Source organism: Pundamilia nyererei, unplaced genomic scaffold, assembly GCF_000239375.1.
Source record: "Pundamilia nyererei isolate P.nyererei 1_Seehausen unplaced genomic scaffold, PunNye1.0 scaffold00078, whole genome shotgun sequence".
Classification (NCBI taxonomy): Eukaryota; Metazoa; Chordata; class Actinopteri; order Cichliformes; family Cichlidae; genus Pundamilia; species Pundamilia nyererei.
Genome location: NW_005187479.1, coordinates 2412353 through 2431242, shown reverse-complemented (window position 1 = coordinate 2431242; position 18890 = coordinate 2412353). Strand labels below are relative to the sequence as shown.

The following is an 18890-nucleotide window of genomic DNA, read 5'->3' as shown; positions in this document are numbered from 1 at the left end:
TCCTAATCCACTACTGCTAGTTGGTCTTCCAGGTCCTAATCCACTACTGCTAGTTGGTCTTCCTGGTACAAGTCCTCCACTGCCAGGCCGACCTGGTCCACTTCCTTGAGGTCGGGATACAATACTTCCAGGATGACCTTGAAGGCCACTACCACCAGGCCTGGCCTTTGGCACACTACCAGATGTTCCTCCAGTTTTTGACTGAGGCTGGCTCCCAGCCTTAGGGGGGCCACTCAAAGAAGGTCTCATCACTGAATTTCCACCTGATTTTGCTGCAGAATTCATTCCAGACCGTGGTGGTTCTCCCCTTCCGAACTTGGGGTCTCCATTTGTGGGTCCCTGCTTTGAGGAGCTACCCTGACTAGGCTTAATCTGTTGAGAACTCACCTGTTTGGACTTCTGGCCTGTGCCAGCTGCACCAGAGGGCCTGTTCCCAGGAATACCTGAAACTTTTCCTTGAAGTAATGACGAGCTTTCTCTTCTGAAGCTAAGGTCACTTAAGGTGCTGGATTTGTGGCTAGACGAGGGCTTTGGGGCCCCTTGTTTGGCTAAAACCTGAGATGACATGGCTTTTGAAGGTACTTTACTGTTTATGACACCTGATGAATTAGACAAGCTTGTCTTGGATTTTTCTTTATCACTGCAAGACAGCTTGGTTCTTTCTCTATCACTACCAGAAAGTTTGGAAAAAGAGAGGCCTGTATCATTAAATACTGTTGGTTGTGACTTCTTTATTGACCCACTGGGCACACTTTGTTTTTCTAAGCAGATCTTTTGTGGTCTGCTGTTCTTCTGTTCCCTCTCAAAAGTGTTTTTTTGACTTGAACTATAACCAGACTGAGACTTCCCATCTCTTCCTCTGTCTGCCTTTGAGTTTTTGTCTTTGTCTTGTTTCTTAGCCTTGCGCTCAATCTCCAGTTCCTTTATCTCATCTGCTGTGCGCAGCCTTTCCTCCTTTTTCACTACTTTGGGTTTTAGATCAACTGGTTCAAACTGTTTCTTTTCTGCCAATTTGAGCAAGTCAGCAAAGTTCATGGAAGGTGCAGGGGGCTTGGGCGGCCCATTGTTTTTTTTAGAAGAGGTTTTGCCACTACTACTGCTACTATTTCCCGCTATTCTGCCAGGCCTCAGTGGCTCGGGCTCGGACTCTGGCTCTGAATCTGTCTGTTCATACTCGTAGTTGTCCTCATCATCATCCTCTGGGTCAACTGTATTATTCCTAAAACTTCCCCCATTCAAGTCATCTTCCTGCATATCATGTTTTGATCTCCTCTTTTTGGGAACCTCTACCACTGGGACACCATTGTAGCCTTTGAAGTTATCCTTAGTTCGGGAGGCCATGGCACGCGCTTTACGGTCTGACTTTAACTCAACCCTCTTGGCTAATAGCTCCTCTTTCTGTTTCTTCATTTCCCATTCTAGGAAAAAACACACACACACACACACACACACACACACACACACACACAAAATGAATGAAGAACAATCTGTATACAACAGTCCATAACTAATAAATCCCAATATTCTGCATTAGAAACTTAACAGTTATTAAATCATTAATACCTTTCTTTTTGTTTTCAGTGACTTGCTTCTTCAGAAGTGCCTGCACAGCAGCAGGATTTACACCCTTTGACTTTGGGTCCTTTTTCGGGGGTCCAGCTTGTAAACTGTATCTCTTCTGCTCAAAGAGAAGAACACATACAATACAAGTTGTAGTTTATGGGGAAAGTGTACACTCTTGTTTAACATTTACAGTCCTCCCCATAATGATATAGCAAAAATGGTAATCTAATGTCACAATAAAATGTAGCATGTTTGTACACGTCTATACAGTATGACGACAATGAAAGTTGGCTACATTAACAGACCCTCCCTGATCTCTTTTTTCACACACATACCCACAGATGTTAAGTTTTCTCAGTGGCCTGAGTAAAACGTCTGCCAGTGAGAGCCTCCTACTCACCTGTACACTGCTGAGGCCCTGGTTTTGTGAGGCGATGTTCAATATGTTATCAAAATCCATGATTTCGGTCGGCGATGTAGGCTGGCTGTTTGAAGACTCAAGCAGGAGTGCTGAATGACTGTTTAGCTCTCAGGCGTTTCCAAACTTTACTTAGCCAGACAGCTGTAACAAACGACTGTATCAGTAACAGTCTACTGTAGGACATTTGCAAACAGAGTAGTTAATCCTACTTTCTTCACAATAGCACGCGTTAGCAAAGTTAGCTAATCTAACGTTTGGCAACGTTAACGTCAGCTAACCAAAAAGCTCGAAAGGCGAACTTCCGCTCTGCGCTGATAACGCACCAAACTAAGGGAAACCCCATCAAAATTTGCGTATTCAGCACCTACAGATGGACAAAAACCTCCAAATAACAAAAAAATAAATAAATCGAGCACAACCGACGCCGGGTGTTAGTAGAGACTAGCAGCTGGGTAGAACGAAAATTAAAGGTCCGAAGAGCTACTAACGGAAGTAAGATGACTCACTTGTGCGTATATCCGGCTTTGTGGGAGTACGAGTCAGAAAACGTTTTAGTCCGAAGTGTATTCGTGTAATATTTTATATGTGAGCGAGTTTTTGATTCATTTTCACGAACAAAATAATAACCCAACAAATTAACTTCCAAATACGAATATTTATTTTTATTTTTGTTGACGCGTGTCCGCTGAAGACAGGACGATGACTCTGAAAATGTCACATGGTCCTCCTAACCCATAGACTGCATCTTATATACACTAGAAGATGCAGTCTTATAGAAACTCGTTGTTTGAGAAGCGGTGATCCATCTTGATCGTGGATAAAGGAACCGACTGTCTGTTCGTATAACGGGACTTCCAGAAGTTCCTCCATACACTTGCCGGATACATGTATGAGGAGCACTTCCGTTTTCGGCCCCATAGTTTCCTTACGCAATGTCCGTCCAGAACACGTTTTGACAGCTGCAGACCACATGGTGTCGCCACTACTGTGGAAATCTAGAACACTAGAAATTTGATGCGAGGTATCAACAGAGCTGTTTCCACGTCTTTTCTTTCCTCGTCAAATAAATAAATAACGTTTATGTCTGGTTCAAAAAGAACACAGAGAATGCTACAACTTGTTTCCAGTGTTGGAAATATTTACAATAAAAATCATGTAATAAAAGAGGACAGGCTTACAAAAGATAATGCTGTATATGAAATTATATTGGAGAAAAGTTATAAAAGTGTATTTAGGGCGCAAAATATGTTTCTTGAGTAGAAATATACATATATAAAGTCAGAAAGTGCAGATGATTAATAAGAAGAAGGTGGGGACAGCTATGAGGAGAATCAAGAGTGGAAAGGCGGTGGTCCAGATACGGAGCAGCAACAAACAAGGGTGTTTAACACAATCTTGGAGAGTGAGTGGATGCCTATGGAGAAGAAGTGTATTGGTACTGTTTTTCAAAAACAAGAGTGTGACGTACGTACAGAGGTGTCGTTACTACAGAGCAGGGGCGATTCAAGGATCAGAGCTTTGGGGGTGCTGAGCACCCAGAGAGCTGCCCATCCAGGCAAGGTAAACTTTACTCATCACGATGAGACTTCTTCCTTGTCTCTATTAGTCCCTGCATCCCTAAATGTCTCCAGTTGTCCCAAATTCCCTCTGACTGTCTCCTTGGTGCATTTAAACCCCTGTTCCTCCCTGTCCTCATCGTCTGTTGTCTTCATCTCCATTATCAGTCATCAGAATTTTACCCTCTCTGTGCAAGTCTGCAAATTTCTTTGTTAAATCATAAGATTCTTAAATTCATCAAGTCTCTCTGTGCCTGGGTCCTCGTCACAAAACATGACATCACTGTTTTGTACATTTTAACACAATTTAATCCCCACATTTGTGAAAGAAAAGCAAAACACTTTTTTGACAAGTCTGTAACAAAACCATCAAATCTGATAAAGGTTATTTAAATGCTGCTAAAGAAGAATGGATTGGAATTTTTTAAAAAAACTGATGATGAAAATGATGCTCATAGTGAGTAAAAAGTAAACTGAGTGCATTTTTTGGACAGAGATTCACTTTTAAAGTGTATGTATAATATAATACAGATACATAAAAAATACACTCCAAAAATAAAAGAGTCCTTGAAATGTACAAAATATTATTAAAAAATTAGGAAAATTGAGACACCTTGGCCTATGGTATAATGTATGAAAAGATCTTTACTGCAGATACTACTATGGCTCTGCAGATTTTTTCTTTTCTTTTAACCTATGTCACCTCACCTTGAGGTTGGCAAATCTGTCTATCACATTTTGGTGGTCAAGTCTCTCAAGCATCTCTTTCTCAACTGACATCACAGCCAGGTGCTGGAGTCAGCTTTGACCCATGGTCCTTCTCAGCCAGGTATGGAGCTGACTCAAGACACTAAAAGACCTCTCACAGCTACAGCTGCTAACTGGGTTTGTTAGGGCAACCTGAATAACAATTTTCAGCGTGAGGAAGATCTGATTATCCAGAAGATTGTACAATGTTAACATATCTGGAACGGCACCAGCCTCACTCTTGAGCTTCAAAAAGTCTTTGGCAACCGTGACTTCCTCTGACTGAAGCTCAATATGGTAATGCAGTGCCAGGGCTGACAACCCAGTTTGTTTTGCAGATTCTGTATAGCAGCTTTAATATAGGGAGAACACAACTTCCAGATTGTATGAGTAAAATTAGTTTTGTTTTTTTTCTTTGCCAGTTTAACAGTTTCTGTTTTGCCTGTTAGTACTCCCTGTCTGTTTTCTTACCTGGTTCTTCCTGATCTTGTACTTTCTCCTCATGCTCCCCTCTTTCCTCTCTCCCTCTTTGGACTGACAATCATACACAAATAGATTGTATTCAATTAGATTAAAAAAATACTATTAAGATCACTAATAAAAAAGTCCTCTCTCAGTGTACTTTCAACCAAAAGGCAAATAACCAAACCACATGTACATCTAATGAAGGATATAAATATTGAAACACTGATCCAACATTACCCAAGGTACTAACTAGTCAGTTAGCTAGTTAGGTTTTCAGTTAGGGTTCAATATCGGTACATACACATATGACAAAAAAAACAGTTTCTCTCATTACATTTCAAACAGTTGTAGCAACAGTGGTAACAACGGCAGGCTACGGACAATGTTAAGTTTTAGATTTTAAATAGGCTATATACATTTCAATGAGATCAACAGGACAGTCAAATATTGCTGATGTTACTACAGAGGAGGACGGTTTATAGGGTAGCAAACATTGTTGGAAAACAAGTTTTCAACACTGCAGGTTACCTGGGTGTAATGTTTTTCAGCTAAAAAGAAACATGGCCTGACCCCTACCTAACTATATAAAGAGTAACCGAAAGTTAAATGCAGCTAATATGTCCTGTTTTGAGCAAGGCACTTCCATCTCCCCTCCGCTGCAGCCAATATGGCTCCGGCACAGCAACGGCGCTAGAGCCAGAGCATGGGAGAGCCGAGCTGGAACAAACCATTTTGGGAGGGGTTATCTATACTTTTGTTGTTAAAATGTTCCATCTCAATTAAGTACTGTATGCTTTTTATATTTTTAGCAGTGTGTCCCACAAACAGCAAATATCTTTTAAAAAAGTAAGAAATCTTTGGGGGTGCTTTGATTCATTTTGGAGGTGCTGAAGCACCCCCGCAAAATGGGCTAAAATCGCCCCTGCTACAGAGGCATAAAGCTGATGAGCCACGACAGCTAGCTAGCTAGGAAACAGTTGTGGAAGCTTGGTTAAGAAGGGAGTTGACAATCGGTGAGTAGCAGTATGTCTTCAAGCGGAGAAAAAATATGTTTGCTTTGAGGGTGTTGATAGAGAAGTGTAGAGAAGATCAGAAGCTGCACTGTAGCTTTGTGGAGCTAGAGAAAATGAGAAACTGGTATCACATAAGTAGTCGCAGAGATGCCTGTGAAGGTGGTGGAGAACATGTATGAAGCCAGACTGTAGTGAGGTGGTAGGGGTGATAGATGACTTCAAAGTGTGGGTGAAATTGTGATCTGTAGTGAGAGCAGGTGGACAAGATCCTGGAGAGGTGGAGGTATGTTCCTGGGAAAAGAGAATGAAAGTCGGAACAGAATACATGTGTGAATTAGAGAAAGAGAGGTGTTACAGTAAATGCAAGAGGGTAGAAGTAGTGAAGGTGGACTAGTTTAAATACCTGGGGTCAGCCATAAAAAGCAATTGACAGTGCATAAGAGAGTTGAAGAAGGGAGCGCACACAGGTTGGAGCAGGTGGGGAGGAGTGACAGGAGTGGTTTGTGACAGTAGGACAGCAGCAACAGTGAAGGTTGACAAGAAAGTAGTGAGGCCTGTCATGGCGTATGGTTTGGAGACAATGACCTTAAAGCAAATTGAAGCAGCGGTTGCTGTGATTTGGCACTAAATAAAACTGAATTTAATTGAATTAAAACAAAAAAAAGAGGAGCGTATGGTGTCAGAGTTGAAAATGCTCCGGCAGAAAAGTGGTTATTAATAGCTTAATAGCTTTCAATTCATCATCCATACAGCAGTAATGTTTTCTCATCTCTAACGCTCAATATGATCAATTAACGCTGAACTGTCGATGTGCAATCAAAAACCAAGCTCGACAAATCAAGCTCCATTTCCGTAGAATGTAAATAAAGGCCATCTGCTCCGGTATGTAAAAGGAACCCCGACTCCTCCTATCAGGGCGTCGCCTGACGCCTTATCCCGCCCTCTAAGACCAGTCTCTGCACCTATTGGTCAACACTGAAAGGCCTGTCACTGCCTCTCTGATGTCGGACCGCCCACAGGATCGAGGACAAAAACAATCGGCATCTCGCCGTCCTCAGTAAAACATAAACAAGAAGACTCAAACGAATCAGTGTATCCTTTTTAAGCGGCACGGGCAGCACCGAGGGAGAAATGGTTTCTCCAGTAACAGTGGTAAGTACCAGTTTCAAATGGCCATTTAAAACATTCAGGAATAAACAGCGGCTAGTTAAGCTAGTGATACAATAACGAGACTTCCGAAGATAACATCCTTAATGTGTGCATTGTCGACTGCCTCGAGCTGCTATTCAAGCATTTACTGGGGCATTTTCGTTGTTATTCATATCTTGTCATACTTTATCTCGGAAGGCCAGCGCATGCTCTCTGGTTCATTATTTAATTGCCAGTAAATAAGCGCGTCTGCTAAATGAAAAACCGTTCGCTCAGGTGCTCGCGGTAAGTCACGCAGCTATCTCATTTTCTCGTCATTAAATAGTGTATCTGTATGTGTTTGTGCAGACACAAGGCAGAAACTTTCTTGTTTCCGTCTAGCCGTTTCCCTTTTTTGGCACAGCAGCGACGCTGCTCGCTTGTTCCTTCTCGGTATTGAACATACACAAATTTCGAAAGGCTATCCCTGACAAAAAAGAAAGCTGTCATGCCACGACCTTTTTTGTGTTTTGTTTTTTTTCCGTTCCTTACCCTCCAGTAACGCATGCGCCGAGCTGTGGTCGATTCTGGCTTTCTTTTCATCTCCCTTGTTGTAGCTGTGCTTTATATAGAGTTTATTGTTTGGCGTATCTATTGGCTCAATAATGGACCTCACCTGGAAATCGTCCATTTTGACAAAAAAGCTGATAACTACATGAATAATTTAAGCAGGTGGAGCATCATCTTGCTCTAGCAGAGCTGCTATGAAATTTTACCCCCTTTGCTGGGGCCATGAAGGACGGTTCATTGTAAGTTGGCCTGTAGAAAACCCGGGTGTGTAAGCCTGTGTGGAGGAATGCCTGCCATACAGACTAGTTTCCTTAGTGATGAAGATACTGTGCAGGTCCTGGTTTTCCTTTATTTCTATTAGGGTCCCAGCATTGCTGAGAAAAAGATGTATGCTTTTATTCAGGGTTGTTTTTCTGATGCTGAAAAATTATAATATATTGGTGTGTTAGTGTCTGATAATTGCCTGTACCTGTTCAGAAGTAAACGTGATTATTGTCCCACTGGAGGCTGCTATTATTCAGTTTTACTTAGATGCAGTTCAACCGTTCCTGCTTGATTCTTTGGTATGTTTTTTTTTAAACACAGTACTACACTCAGTTTTACAACAGTGAGCAGAATGTTGTCCTTATAAGGGACTCTATGAACATTTTTAAATCTAGATATGTCAAGGAACCATTCAAACAGGCAGAGCACATGCAGTCTGAAACCAATCTGTACTGCCCAAAGACTTTGACTCACGTTGCTTGCCTTAACTTGATTTGCTTATTTTTGGCTATATTGATCATCTGTAGAGGCATCAGCACATCCAGTGCCCACAGTGGGGGGGGGGGTTGTTTTGTTTTGTTTTTTTTATCAGAAACTGAAGTTTTTACTCTTACGTCAGGAACTCAAGACGTCATACAGTGCAGCAGTAAGGTTGTATTCCTTTCTAGTCTGCATCCCCAAATGTCTTCAAGTCATCTTTGTTGAGCTAAAGCAGCTCAAAGATGGAAAAACCAGAGTTGTGTGATGCTTCGTAGAAATAACATTGTCATAAGACTCACATGCCAGCTGTGCAGACTTTAGAGGCGCCATATTTCTGTACTTCAAAAGGACACAAAAAAGAAAGAACAAATTGTCTTTTCTTTGGTTTAGGATACGAGGTGCCTTTTAAAGGTCAGTCTATGTGTATTGACTAATCATGCAAATATAGTCAATCATTAACAGTATTGTTTAACAGAGGACAGGAGCAGGTGTGTGTAGCTGTTCAGCTTTATATGGTCCTGCACTTTTGCAAACATCCTTTATTTATAATGTGATCATTTAGACAGATAAATGATGACGAAATGATTCATTTTCTTTGCTTCTTAAGTGAGGTATTATGTTCTCCTTTTTTTTTTCTGGCGACAGCCGGCTATTACAGGACTAACAGCCATCACTAATGTCCCTGTCTTCAGTGCTCCCACAGACAAACTGACGCCTCCACGAATAAGAGTGGACTGGTTTACAGTTGAGATGATAGTGTGCTACATAACTCCACCAATTTCAGTCAAGTACAAGAAACTGAACAGGAGAACAATGCTGATCATCTGAGCAAGAGACCCATTAAAACTGGTATAAAGCAGTTTATGGATTCCCACAAGCAATTATGCTTTCCTGATGGAAAAATTTGTGCAATCACATTTTAATGGGGTGGGGAAATATTACAGCAGCAATTGTTTAGGATATGACAGAAATTAATACTTGAACTCCTGATACTATCATAATCTGGATTCATATCTAAGTCAGCAAAATGAAACTTCTTTTATAGAACACTGTAACAAAATTGAACCCTAATTGTATTAGAAGACTTAAAGGATTATGTTATAAATGTTTCAAATCCTATTTTAGTTATGCCTTTCTCCTTCTTAAAGGATTTTGTTTAGCGTGTACATGCCATGATTGGATGGCAAAGAATAAAAAACGAAACTGAAAAGTATCTCAAACCCAGCATAGAACAGACTAAAGGTTATAGGAATCACTGACTTCCTCCCAACTTCCTTTCCTTTCTTAAGTGCCAAACCAATCATTAGTCTTGTCTGTAGATAGAAATCAAACTGACACTGCCTTATTGAGCACAGTAAACTGTTTTCACTGGACCTTATTTAATAAGAACTAACTGCTATATGTGTAATGAGAATACCTAAAGTCATCCTTGAGTCCCAGGAGTGTAACAGATATGGCATGTGGTGTTTTCTTGTGCTCTGTCCTAAAGTAAGACAACCCTGGCTTTTTAAGCAGAATTTTCATATCTGTTAGTCTGGGAGTGTTGCCAGGGCCGTCTCCTTGCCTCGCCACCTATGTGGCCTTAATGTGATAGATAGGTTCACTGTACAAGTACAGCAAAGTGGATAATGGAAAGGAGTGCATTAGTTCCCATTATATACCTAGCCCTGGTTTGATGGCAGTGGAAAACAGCATTACACTTGTACCTAGAGGAGACTGATATTAATCTTAAATGTATTGTGAAAGCAGAAAACAAAACTGCTGAAATTTATCTTAATCTTGTCAGAGTGAAAAAGTGGCAGAGCAAGTATTGTTACTTCTCTTTTTGCCATTTTGGTAGGAAACCTAAATATTCAAAGAAAAATGACTGAAACAACTTTTATTTTTACAGGATACATCTAACTAAAAGTACTTTATAACGCAAGAATTTGAAGTAATAATCAGGGGTAATTTTAGTATTGTAATCCATATGCTGAAGCGGCTTAAGAGGTGAGTTTAAAAGTAAATGTCCAATCTTGGCACGCAGACCACTAGGTATCCAGAAGCTCTGTGTGCGTGTGCTAGGTATCTTCATACACTCTGCAATCACATCTTAAGGATATATATAATTAGCTAAAACTTATATTGTGACTATGGAACAGTATCAAATAATGTTGTGTATGAAGCTTTAGTAGGTCTGCAGAGCTCCTGGGAGGATCATATAACACATGTAAACATGTAGCTAACTGAGTGCTAAAACACACTCCTGGCATATCTACCTGATGGAAACCTGTTTCCAAGCAAGGGCTTTCCTGGAGACCATATAATTCAGGAAATTTAGACAGATACATCACTGCCTTTTTCCTCTATTGTCTCGTTCTCAATGGATGTCCTTGCACCACACAAGCCCTTGGAAGTAATGTGTTTGTTGCATCCTCCCTGAAGCAGACTGTTGATTACATTTTAGAAAAATGGTCAAAGTGCCTTCCTAGTCTGGCATGCTTTCAGGGAACATGCAAATGATCTTCTCAGCATCCTGCTTTTAATACTGGAGAACCCAGGCAATAGTTATTTTGCTGTCCTACTTTTAGCTCAATATGGTCATGACTGTATGAACTTGTGCGTCAGATCCCTGTTGTTTTCCTGCTGGTAGTCTATCAGGTACTCTAGAGTAGGTTTGGGGTCACCTAAACTCGGTCACTTAAACCTCACCCCCTTCTTCCTTCTCCATGTTTCCGCGTGCTTCAGCACAGGGAATCGTCTGATCATTAGGGTTTTCCAGTTAATATTGTAGGGGTTTACCTTGCTATATAAGTCTCATTCATTCTACTGTTGTTGCAAATTGGCAGTATACAACTAAAATTGAATTAAAATAAACTGAACACTTCAGTTGATCCTGTACTGTTATTTGATCTGTTACTTTTTTGAAGAATTGTGCATTTCTGGTCTGTTCCTTTCTACCTTCCTTCACAGTAATAAACTGTAAGATCCTTCAGTCTCTATCCTACTCCTCCTCTGCTACTACATCCAGCTGCCATCTGAATGGTGGTACACCATCTCATTCACTGTTTTCTTCCCCTAAGGCTTCTTTATTTATGCTTCTTCTTATTTTCCTTTCTCTTTGTCCTAGTTGCCCTTTCTTTCCTTTTTTTTTTTCTCTTTTGAACTTTGCAACCATGCCAGGGCTTTTTTTGTTTGTTTGTTGTTTGTTTTTTTACATCATTTTGCTTACCACTGAATATATCAGGGTAGGATGCAAAAAAAACACGCTGTAAAATAGTCCTTTGGGACATCAAACCAGCAGTTCTTGCCCAGTCCTTTGAAACTTTTCCTTGCTGCACTATGACCCATTGTTCCTCCTCTTCTTCCCGCCTTATTCATATACTCTTCTCTCGTCCAGCGATCTCACCTCTAGTGAACCCACACTCAGTGCCTTTCCCTTCCACCTCACCCACTTTCTTTTTTCTTTTGCCTTTTGATCCCACAGGCCTGCCTCAAAAGTGATTCTCAGAATCACCGGTGGCTCATCATTCCAGGGGTTTTGTGAAACTTTTTCATACTCTGGATTTGTATGTGTGTTGTGTGCCTCATCTATTTGGGCAAAAATAAATATGACTGGTAACACAGTTGGAAAGAGGAACTTGAGTGATGATTACACTTTACAGTTCTCAGTAACTTCATATACGAGGAAGAAGGTAAACCAGACGAGAAAGAAAAACAACATAATAAAATTAGTTGCAAAAAGGAGAAATTTAAAGGTTACTAGGAGTCACAGTTTGGGAGCGTTCTCATTTCCTTCGACAGCCTTTTCCCACAAAGTTTGGTTTCAGTGACACGTGTACGTATGGCTGACGGCAAGAAACTAATGGCCACACAAAATCAGCAGTTTTAAATCTCACTACTTGTTTTTTTTTCCCCTCCTTTATTCACAAATATAACACTATGCAGCTCAAACAGAAAATGCATCTATTTTAACCTCTTAAGCCCCAACGCCCCCAGATACGGGGGCAAAAGGCAGGACATCAGGTAGGCTTGGGGCTTAAGAGGTTAAGTCGATGATTATAAGAGCATCACATGTATTTGCAACTATATTTCAGTTATTAATGTAACTATTCATTTTACTTTCAGGTCAAGAGTGAAGGCCCTAAATTGGTGCCATTCTTCAAAGCAACCTGTGTATACTTTGTCCTGTGGCTGCCCACCTCAAGCCCGTCTTGGTTCAGCGCCTTGATCAAATGCCTGCCCATCTTCTGCCTGTGGGTGTTTTTGCTGGCTCATGGCTTCACCTTTCTCTGTGCTCACTCCAGTGCCCGCAAGATCTTGGCTGGTCTAATCTTTTCTGCTCTGGGTGATGCCTTTCTCATCTGGCAGGAGCAGGGCTACTTTGTCCATGGTGAGGAAAAGCTCTGCATTTTAACAATTATCTCATCAGATGTAATTCAACCATATAACAATAAATGTCTAGGTGTGTCCATTTAAAAACATCTCTGTTGTAAACAGCCATCAAATATTAACAGACATAACCCCTGGTTCAGGAATTGTTTTATCACCTGACTCCTCCTGGCTTCTTGGCCTTTTGAGCCCGTTGAAAACATTAATCAGAACCATTAGAAAGACTAAATAAAACTCAATGGAAACAACTTGTATTAAAACCTAATTATGGTTTCATGTATTATTTAATATTCTACAGGCCTTCTGATGTTTGCCATTACCCATATACTCTACTCTTCTGCTTTTGGGATGAAGCCTGTTAACGTGCGTGCTGGGCTGGTGATCACTGCTGTATCCTTTCTGTGCTATATCCTGCTGTACCCCTACCTCTCTGGCCCCTTCACCTATTTGGTGGCCGTCTACATCGCCCTAATTGGTTTCATGGGCTGGAGGGCCATCGCAGGTTTGCAGCTGGCGAATGACCTGTGGACCTGGACCAAGTTGTCTGCCTGCCTGGGTGCCGTGCTCTTCATGGTCTCCGACCTCACCATTGCAGTCAACAAGTTCTGCTTCCCTGTGCCCCATTCGCGAGCCATCATCATGGCCACCTACTACGCTGCCCAGATGCTCATAGCACTGTCAGCTGTTGAGTGCCAGGACGTGGAGGTGGCCAGGAAGAGAACATGAGTTGCAGCAGTCTCCAAACCATGTGATTATGGACACATCTCACTGCCAGGTTCCCAGCCCCCAGCCTTCATCTCAGTGTGGTGCTCAAACACCGCTGGGTCACTACAGCCTTTACATCACCCTTCTGCCCCATTAGCGTTGTAATCTCACATGTGTCCTCTAACCAAGAAGATACAGTAGTATTATCTTCTGCCTCACCCAACAACAGTCCTACCTGCCTCCTCTAAAGATAGAATGGCTTTCAACCTAGTTACAAAGGTGATAAGTGCAGTAATATTAACCTGCTATGTAGAGAGTATTACATACTTTTAACTGGCTAATGGAAGCATGTTACTGGGCACCTTCAAGGAGTGTGAATGGGAGAGCAATGGGGTCTGTGTGCGTTGATGTATTTGATTTTTTTTTACCTCGCTTCGCACACAGTCCTTTCACACACCTCACACTCCCAGCACAGACGTATGCTTTATGTTGTCCAGCATTACTTTTTAACATTTAGTTTGTTATTTGTTGTTGTTAAAAAGGGAGGGTTTTTTTTAATACCGACATATACATATTTTTTCCATTCTCTGTTGCTCTGTGTTCCCCTTAATTAAGGGTGCTATTCTAAAAGCTTGTCCAAACCTGTTTTCGTTATCTGCGATCCCCTTGATATTATTTATAACAATCCTGCCCCTCTACACTTTCATAAGTCGTCATCATCAACGTATTTTTTTAAAGTATTTTTTCTTCTATGATGTCCGCGAATAACTAGATGCACAGCTTAAAAATGATAAAAAGTAAACCAATAAGGCTGAAATTCAGGGAGGGAAATTTGGGTGTCAACAAACCAGTGTGTACTGTAAGTTTCATGACTGAACATTTATGTTGGATGGGGAAGAAGTTTAGCTTTCTCCTGAGATTCACACTGCTGTCAGTGTCCCGCTGTCACAAAGAGAACACACTAAATACCATAGTCACAGCAGACTACTGCACACATTATTACTTGCTGTGTAGTGTGCACCTGCTTCTCCTTTTGGTGTTAAGTCCACCAGGAATTTGTTTTCCCCACCAGCAGCTTTTTAAGAAACGCAGGTGCAGATGTTACCACGTACACACACCTGACACCCACAGCTCCTGCTGTGTTAGTTATTGGAAAAAGTTCATGGGGATCTTATTGCTAGAATGGATCAGCTGACATGCGCTTATTTGGGCTAATAGCAATGTTATGAAGACTGAAAAGAAGGGCTATGTTACAGGATGGAATCTTTTTGTTTATCAACTCTGTGTGTGTCTGTCAGGGCCCTGGGAAAGGGCTCACTCGCTCATAATGAAATGCACACATACATGCACAAAAGTGTGCGCTTTGTCCTTAAGGCAGCCAAAACGAACTGGAAAAACCAAAATGGAAAAAAATAGGGAAGACAAGGGAACTGGCATGTCATGTGAGGAAACAGTTATCCCATTATTCCCAATAATTCCCTCTCACAGGACACTTCATCAGCTTTAATCCTGCAAAATCCGCCACAGCTAATCCCTAACAGGCTGGCTCCTATTTTGTCTTTCATCTCTTACATATTTCTGCTTCTCACCTCTCGTTTGTTTTGTCCCCTGCAATTTTTATTTTATTTTAAAACTAAGTGTCTTACTGAATATTTAAGAATTACACTGCAACTTTTTCTTGAGATGTCTACACTTGCACGTGTTTTTGAGCGTCTGCATATGTGTGAGAGTGCGTACACTGCTTTTTTTTTTTTTTTTTTTTTTTTTTTTTTTTTTTTAGCTGTTGCTTGAACGTCTGTGTGTTCTTGTGGCAAATCAGAACCAACTCAAGGCCCGAAATGCTGTGAACCAACAGTTTCTATGAAGTACACACACTACTGGGTATTTTTATTGTATTATCACAATGCTCTTAAAACCATCTTCATGCCCATCGCCTCTTCAGAACTGCAGCTTTGTAACAGACTGCAGATCTACTGTCAGTTAAGAACTTGAGGCTAGTGTTTTAATAGTGACAATTTCCATTGCTGGACATGCCTCCTGTTTATATGCTGGTGGAGAAAAAATCTGATTGATCACACATTTAAATTATTCATCACTGTTAAACATGACAGTGGAACATATTTAGCGCAATAGTTTAATAATGAAACTCTCAGATGTGATGCTGTGTGTATATATTGTTTATGAAGCAACCGTGGAAAAATACAAGCCCATGTTATGGGTTTCTTCTGCTGGGTCATTGACCCCAACAGCTGTCAGCAGCTACATGCGCACAAAAAAACCCGACACACATTCAAACCCTTCAAAAGGTGTTTAGGCATCACCTTAGCCACCATGACAGATCTGCAGGCAGACAATGGTGTTGACTGTCATCAAGGTTTTTATCAATATCAGTATCGCAGTTTTGCTTTGACCGAGAAAGACACTTGGCACAAGTGGCTATTCTTGACTACTGCTTTGCCAGAAAGTTCCTCAATATTCTTTCAGCCTGTCACTATGCTTGTCAGCACAATGTTTCTGCTTTGTCAGTCAGAAATGTTCCATCAGTCTGGTCGTGTGACCACTTTTCTTCTGTTGCGTGTTTTAATTTGTCCTCCCAGCACTGCAGACTCTGACTCTGCAGTTCTCTCCCTGTTTTCCTCACCGATGGAGCACGTTCTGTCAACAATTAATATCGGCCGCCTTTGTGCTAAAAGCCGTCCACCGAAGCTTGATAGCAGTCTTAAAAGAAAGTGGAGTGCAAGTAGAGATGCTAGCCAACACAGACTCTAGTACATGGCCTCAAGTAAACCATGCAGGGATGGCGGGACTTAGTCAAGCAGTCTTACTCATCCTTACTATGTGGGCAATTTCTGTGGGCACCTCCTTCTTTGTCCTTTGCTACACAAAGCCTCCTGACTGTTGTTCCTACAGTACAGAGCATTTATTTATTTTTGAGATATTTCTTCTTGGCCAAACTGTTTCTTCTCTAAAGTGTCTGCTTTTATTTGATTTGGGCTCCAGAAACCAAGCTTAAATTATAATTCAAAACTGAACTCATTTGACTGAGTGGAACTTGTCAACATTAGAGGTTTCTCATGTGTCAAACCAGCTGTTGTTGTTTCACAGGTGACAAATCCCCCCACCACCACCACCACCACCACCACTGGTGCAGGATTGCTTTTAGCTTTTTCATTGAGGACGGAGGTTATTATTGGGTGATATTGTAGCTTGAATTAGATTACAAGGTGAAATATGACACAGAGGGGAAGCTGTTAGCTACCACCCTGTTCCCCCACAGATGGCAGGCCAGCAGGCGCATCAGTTTACCTTAGTCTGTCAACGGCCCGTTGTTCAAAGCTTTGTGTGCGCATATAAAAGGGACCAGAGAGAGCTGTCAGAGGTCTCCACAGTGAGTCCTGTGGTTTCACTTGGTCCTCTGAGTAGGTTAGCACTTTTCTTTGATTAGAAGTTTTCTTTCTGAATTCTTTTTGCTGTTGTTTCTTGTGATTGTTGATTTGAAGACTTTGCTGCTAATGCACTGTGCTCATGATTATGAAGTGGGTTGCATTCAAAACAGATAGCTGTAAAGTTTGTATATTTATCATGCATGACTAGTGGGCTGATGTGACTCCTCCACATCAACACCAATGTTTTTTTGTTTGTTTTTTTTACTACAGCTGACAGCCCTGCAACATCAGTATGAGCTTAAGAGAAATATGTGGAAATAAACATCTTTGTAAAATTATCCCCTCCCCCTCACCATGTTCTGCACTTTTCTGTACCCAAAGTAAGGCCAGTTGATCTCTCCTTAAACCTAGCAGTGAAAGTGTTATTAACAAAGGATTATTGTGTACTGTATCCTCTAAAGTATATGCTCATTTTCCTTTCATTTTTTTTTTCGAAAAGTTAGTGTTTTGAAAGTGACAAATCAGCATGTGAGAATCATGTGTTTTCTTTAAAAGACATTCATTTTAATTAAGTGTTACTTACCTTGATGTATAAATCTTTTTTTTTTAAAGTGTTATCCTTTCATTTGCAGAAAATGAAAACCCAAAATGTTTTGCCTGTCAATGTGGGAAAAGCCAAATTTGTTTCCCACAGATTATTTAATTCTTGTTTTAAGGTCCATTGCAACGCAGATTTGAATTCCGTTTATTGAAAGAATGTTTCACTTTTCTTTTAATTCAATGACATGCTTTACCTTGTTGTCCTTGATTTTTATTTTCACTTTATTGTGATTTCTTTCTTTCATGACTGTAGAGATGAAATAGTTTCTTTCCTGTAGTGAAACTGCTATGAATGTGAATAACTATTGGAGAAATAAATGCAATTACAATGCAAGTTCAGCAAAATGTCTTTTTTGTTGTTGTTGTTGTTGGTTGTTTTGTTTTTTTTTTGTTTCCTAGGATCACTGCATTGAAAATGTCAGCAGATGTTTATAACTCTTTGTTTTTTTGTGTTTCTACTGAAGCTGATGGTCCTCAGCAGTAAAGTGCCATTACAGACAGAATGAACTGGAGGACAACAGAGAGCTCTGTTCTAGTAGCTGCTGTGCAGTATTGTCTGGCCGAGGGAAATGTGCTTTCAACAGCAGTTAACCCTGTGAAAACTCAGTCAGAGTTCTACTGACAAGTCTCTCTGTTTCTCTTCCATTTCAGCTTCCTGTTACCTTACCTTGTCTGTATTTTCTTCCTCAACATGCACACAGACATCTTAAGAATTTTGTCCTGCTGAATCCGTGCCAGTTCTTTTCAAATGTGTCCCATTCATTTGCAGCCAAAGTCTTGCCATCAAAGAAGTCCAGTCTTCTAAGAAATAAAGTATCTCTTTTATGGCCCTTATAAAAACAGACTTCGTGAGACACGAAATATACATGAAACTGATGAAATAATGTCACTCCTGAAGAGTGAAGAAAGTTCTTTCTTTTTAAAAAAAAAAAACACTAAAAAAACTTAATCACATTAATGAAATGTGATGCAATAAAACATCAAAGAAATCCATTAGACATGCACAAGAATCAAGTTCCGTTTGAGCGCAGCAGCCTTTAGTTTCTTTGAAATGCTGAGACTAACCATTCAAAGTTTCACTCCACGGTATTTCAACTTTATTGTGGTTTAGCTGAATAGGGGAGAAGCGGAAGGTACCTGTGACGTCAGTTTAGTGCCTTTTGGTGCTTAATTGATTTGAACCTGGCAGTCTGACTGCCAGTCCTCTGGTGGGTCTATACAAATGGAGTTGTGGGCGCCAGCAATAGTGACGCAAGGACAGAGAGGGGTTGTAACCCCTCTCTGGCAGGCTGGCAGCTCCTTACCAGACCACACTCAGTCTCAAGCAGCAGCAGTCCGCTCTGAGGTAATGTCTTTTAAAGAGACTGTCGGATATGCAGATTAAAAGTAATCTGGTATTTTTTTTAAAGCACTGGATTTAAAAGGAATGGATAACACTGTAGCTAAGTGGACGTTATGGTTGAAAGTAGAATCTGTTGGATTCATACACACCCTTTATACATGCATTGCATTGTAAAGCAATACAGTAAGTTAGCATGCAAGCAGTGGCCAAGCAGCTGGCATGCAAAGTTGATCACCTGACCTCAAATCGGCTGCAGATTAGTGTCACTGGCCAAAAGAC

The 18890-nt window shown here is 40.9% G+C and overlaps 2 protein-coding genes across 2 annotated transcripts in view; one reads left to right on the top strand and one right to left on the bottom strand.

Moving 5' to 3' along the window:
- spty2d1 (SPT2 chromatin protein domain containing 1) overlaps nucleotides 1-2478 on the bottom strand; it is a 5970-nt gene extending 3492 nt beyond the window's left edge. Inside the window, exons 1-3 of the mRNA XM_005737722.2 lie at nucleotides 1964-2478; nucleotides 1564-1678; nucleotides 4-1418 (exon numbers count right to left, since the gene is read on the bottom strand). Of these exons, the coding sequence (XP_005737779.1) occupies nucleotides 4-1418; nucleotides 1564-1678; nucleotides 1964-2023 (1590 nt within the window). The 5' untranslated portion in view covers nucleotides 2024-2478. The remainder of the gene's footprint in view (nucleotides 1-3; nucleotides 1419-1563; nucleotides 1679-1963) is intronic.
- A 4150-nt stretch (nucleotides 2479-6628) lies between these two features.
- On the top strand, nucleotides 6629-17187 carry tmem86a (transmembrane protein 86A). Its single transcript, XM_005737694.2, has 3 exons — nucleotides 6629-6917; nucleotides 12315-12579; nucleotides 12877-17187. The coding sequence occupies exons 1-3, from the start codon at nucleotides 6897-6899 to the stop codon at nucleotides 13302-13304; spliced, it is 714 nt and encodes a 237-aa protein (XP_005737751.1). The 5' UTR covers nucleotides 6629-6896; the 3' UTR covers nucleotides 13305-17187.
- Nucleotides 17188-18890: the final 1703 nt, after the last annotated feature.

Excerpts from the sequence above, each read along its gene's own strand:
- tmem86a (XM_005737694.2), top strand. The coding sequence starts at position 6,897 with ATGGTTTCTCCAGTAACAGTG. Across the intron at positions 6,918-12,314 it reads TGGTTTCTCCAGTAACAGTG|GTCAAGAGTGAAGGCCCTAA; the intron begins GTAAGTACCAGT and ends TTTTACTTTCAG. Across the intron at positions 12,580-12,876 it reads GCAGGGCTACTTTGTCCATG|GCCTTCTGATGTTTGCCATT; the intron begins GTGAGGAAAAGC and ends AATATTCTACAG.